Source organism: Miscanthus floridulus, chromosome 19 (assembly GCF_019320115.1).
Source record: "Miscanthus floridulus cultivar M001 chromosome 19, ASM1932011v1, whole genome shotgun sequence".
Lineage (NCBI taxonomy): Eukaryota > Viridiplantae > Streptophyta > Magnoliopsida > Poales > Poaceae > Miscanthus > Miscanthus floridulus.
The window spans coordinates 84,451,100-84,453,790 of NC_089598.1; the positions used below are offsets into that span (position 1 = coordinate 84,451,100).

Sequence of the window (2,691 nt, forward strand, 5' to 3'; positions counted from 1 at the left end):
TTTCCCCTCCCTCCCACTTCTCTCTCACAACCAGCTCTCCCTCCTCTCCTCTCTCTCTCTCTCTCTCTCTCTCTCTCTCTCTCTCTCTCTCTCTCTCCCCCCCCCCCCCCCCCTCTGAGTTTACACAATGCATCTACTAGTAGCTGCTACTACTAGCTAGGTAGCTACCTAGGCTATGGCCGAGTAGGTAGTGGCAAGGTACTGTGTAGGAGCATAGCTGATGAGCTGCTGCAGACTCTCACACAGGCACACCTCTGTATTTTTGGCAGATGAGGATGTGCTGTCACGGAAGCTGCAGCTGCGAGGCCAGCCCCAGCCCCAGCCCCAGCCTCCCCAGATGCTGCTGCTGGACGTCGTGCTCCCCTATTAATAAACACGCCAGGAGATGAGATGCACGTCTTTCCACTCCACCCCCTCATGCTCCTCGCCTGCCATCACCGCCGACTCCGGCCGCCGCCGTTCCTCCGCGGGCTCGCACCTCTGAAGAAGAAGAAGCTCGGCCTGGGCGGAACGACCGTCGAAGCTATGCTCAGCTCACTCCACCACCACCAATCCTCCTCCTCCTCCGACACCGACAACTACAATGGCAACAAGAACGGCAGCAGCAGCAACAGTGGCGGCGTCCTCGCGGCGGCGGTGCCGTCCGCGCGGGACCTCGTGCTAGCCTGCGCCGACCTGCTGCAGCGCGGGGACCTCCAGGCCGCGCGCCGCGCCGCGGGGGTCCTCCTGTCCGCAGCGTCCCCGCGCGCGGACGCCGCCGACCGGCTCGCCTACCACTTCGCGCGCGCGCTCACGCTCCGGGCGGATGTCAAGGCCGCCGCCGCGGGCCGCCTCGTCGCCCCGGGCTTGGTGGCCGCCGCTACTTCCTCCGCCGCCGCGCTGCCGGCGTCGTCTAGCGCCTACCTCGAGTTCAACCAGATCGCGCCCTTCCTGCGCTTCGCGCACCTGACGGCGAACCAGGCCATCCTCGACGCCGTCGAGGGCGCGCGCCGAATCCACATCCTCGACCTGGATGCCGCGCACGGCGTGCAGTGGCCGCCTCTCCTGCAGGCGATCGCGGAACGCGCCGACCCGGCCGCGGGACCGCCGGAGGTGCGCATCACCGGCGCCGGCGCCGACCGCGACACCCTCCTCCGTACCGGCAGCCGCCTCCGCGCCTTCGCCCGCTCCATCCAGCTCCCCTTCCACTTCACGCCGCTCCTGCTCTCCTGCGCCGCTACCCATCATCAGCAGCAGGTCGCCAGCGCGAGCACCACGACCACCACTACTTCGAGCGCGGCCGCGAGCCTGGAGCTGCACCCGGACGAGACGCTGGCCGTCAACTGCGTCATGTTCTTGCACAAGCTAGGCGGGCAGGACGAGCTTGCCTCCTTCTTGAAGTGGGTCAAGGCCATGGCCCCCGCCGTGGTGACCGTCGCGGAGAGGGAGACAATCGGCGGGGGTTTCGACCGCATCGACGACCTGCCCCAGCGGGCCGCGGTTGCCATGGATCACTACTCGGCCGTGTTCGAGGCGCTCGAGGCGACTGTGCCGCCGGGGAGCCGGGAGCGGCTAGCGGTGGAGCAGGAGGTGCTCGGCAGGGAGATCGACGCCGCGCTGGGTGCCTCCGGTGGGAGGTGGTGGCGCGGACTCGAACGGTGGGGAGCCGCGGCGCGCGCTGCCGGATTCGCGGCGCGCCCGCTCAGCGCGTTCGCCGTGTCGCAGGCACGGCTGCTGCTGCGGCTGCACTACCCGTCGGAGGGCTACCTCGTGCAGGAGGCGCGCGGCGCGTGCATTCTCGGGTGGCAGACGCGGCCGCTGCTGTCTGTGTCGTCGTGGCAGTAGCCCACCGCCGGCACTGAGGACGAGCCTCTTCTACCTGCTGCGAGCATGCATTCATGCCGGCGGCGGCAACGACGGACTAGGGTTTGGCTCGCTCACTAGTCATCACTACCGCATATATAGAGCTAGTGTATATATATGAGCATTGCATTTTGTAGCAATAATATTGGTTGTTACTTGTTACGCACGTACTTAGCAAGATCTCATGGTGATTTTGGAGGACGATGAGTTTGTTGGGTTAATTGCAAGGAGGAGGAAACCCTAACCCTAGCTTGCTGTGGTTTAATTGCTGTTAATCTTAGCTGCTTGGATGGATGGTTCGTTGATTAGTACTCTCTTGTTAATTTGAGGAGTTGAGTTCATATATAGCCTTGCATGCATGGAATGGCGGCAAGTGAAGAGGTTGGCCTTGGTTAGACTAGCTAGCAATTACTTAAGTGTAAACTAAAATCGACTTTGCTATTTTCATCTATATATATCAATTTCTTCTTTCGTTTGTTTCTCTCAGTAGCTCATGTGAGCATTCTATATATATACATAGTTTAGTAGGAAGATTTTTTTTTTGTCTATTTGTTGGAGACCGACCTATTGCATTGTTAATTTTGATGTGAGAGATGTGTTACTATATATTGCCCTTCTTCTCACATATTTATTTGAGAGAGGTTTTGTTTAAGATGGACGTGTGATCTTGTAGAATGTCCTCCTCTGACCGTTCCTCATTTTCTATTCATGTGTACGTAATTTATTTTATATATCAGAGGCGTGGAGGAGAGGAGGATCTTCTAGCTTACTAGCTCACTTGCATGGCCTCGTTATATAAACATTCCTGCACTTCACTTGCCTGTTGGCTCTTGATGCCGTTGTTTGTAT

At 59.6% G+C, this 2,691-nt stretch overlaps 1 protein-coding gene across 1 annotated transcript; it reads left to right on the forward strand.

Annotated features, from left to right (window-relative positions):
• The first annotated feature begins 275 nt into the window (after positions 1–275).
• Positions 276–2,152, forward strand: LOC136529750 (protein MONOCULM 1-like). Its single transcript, XM_066522823.1, has one exon. The coding sequence runs from the start codon at positions 391–393 to the stop codon at positions 1,822–1,824; it is 1,434 nt and encodes a 477-aa protein (XP_066378920.1). The 5' UTR covers positions 276–390; the 3' UTR covers positions 1,825–2,152.
• Positions 2,153–2,691: the final 539 nt, after the last annotated feature.

Bases quoted from the DNA above. Each gene is read 5' to 3' on its own strand.
- LOC136529750 (XM_066522823.1), top strand. From the start codon at position 391: ATGCACGTCTTTCCACTCCACCCCCTCATGCTCCTCGCCTGCCATCAC.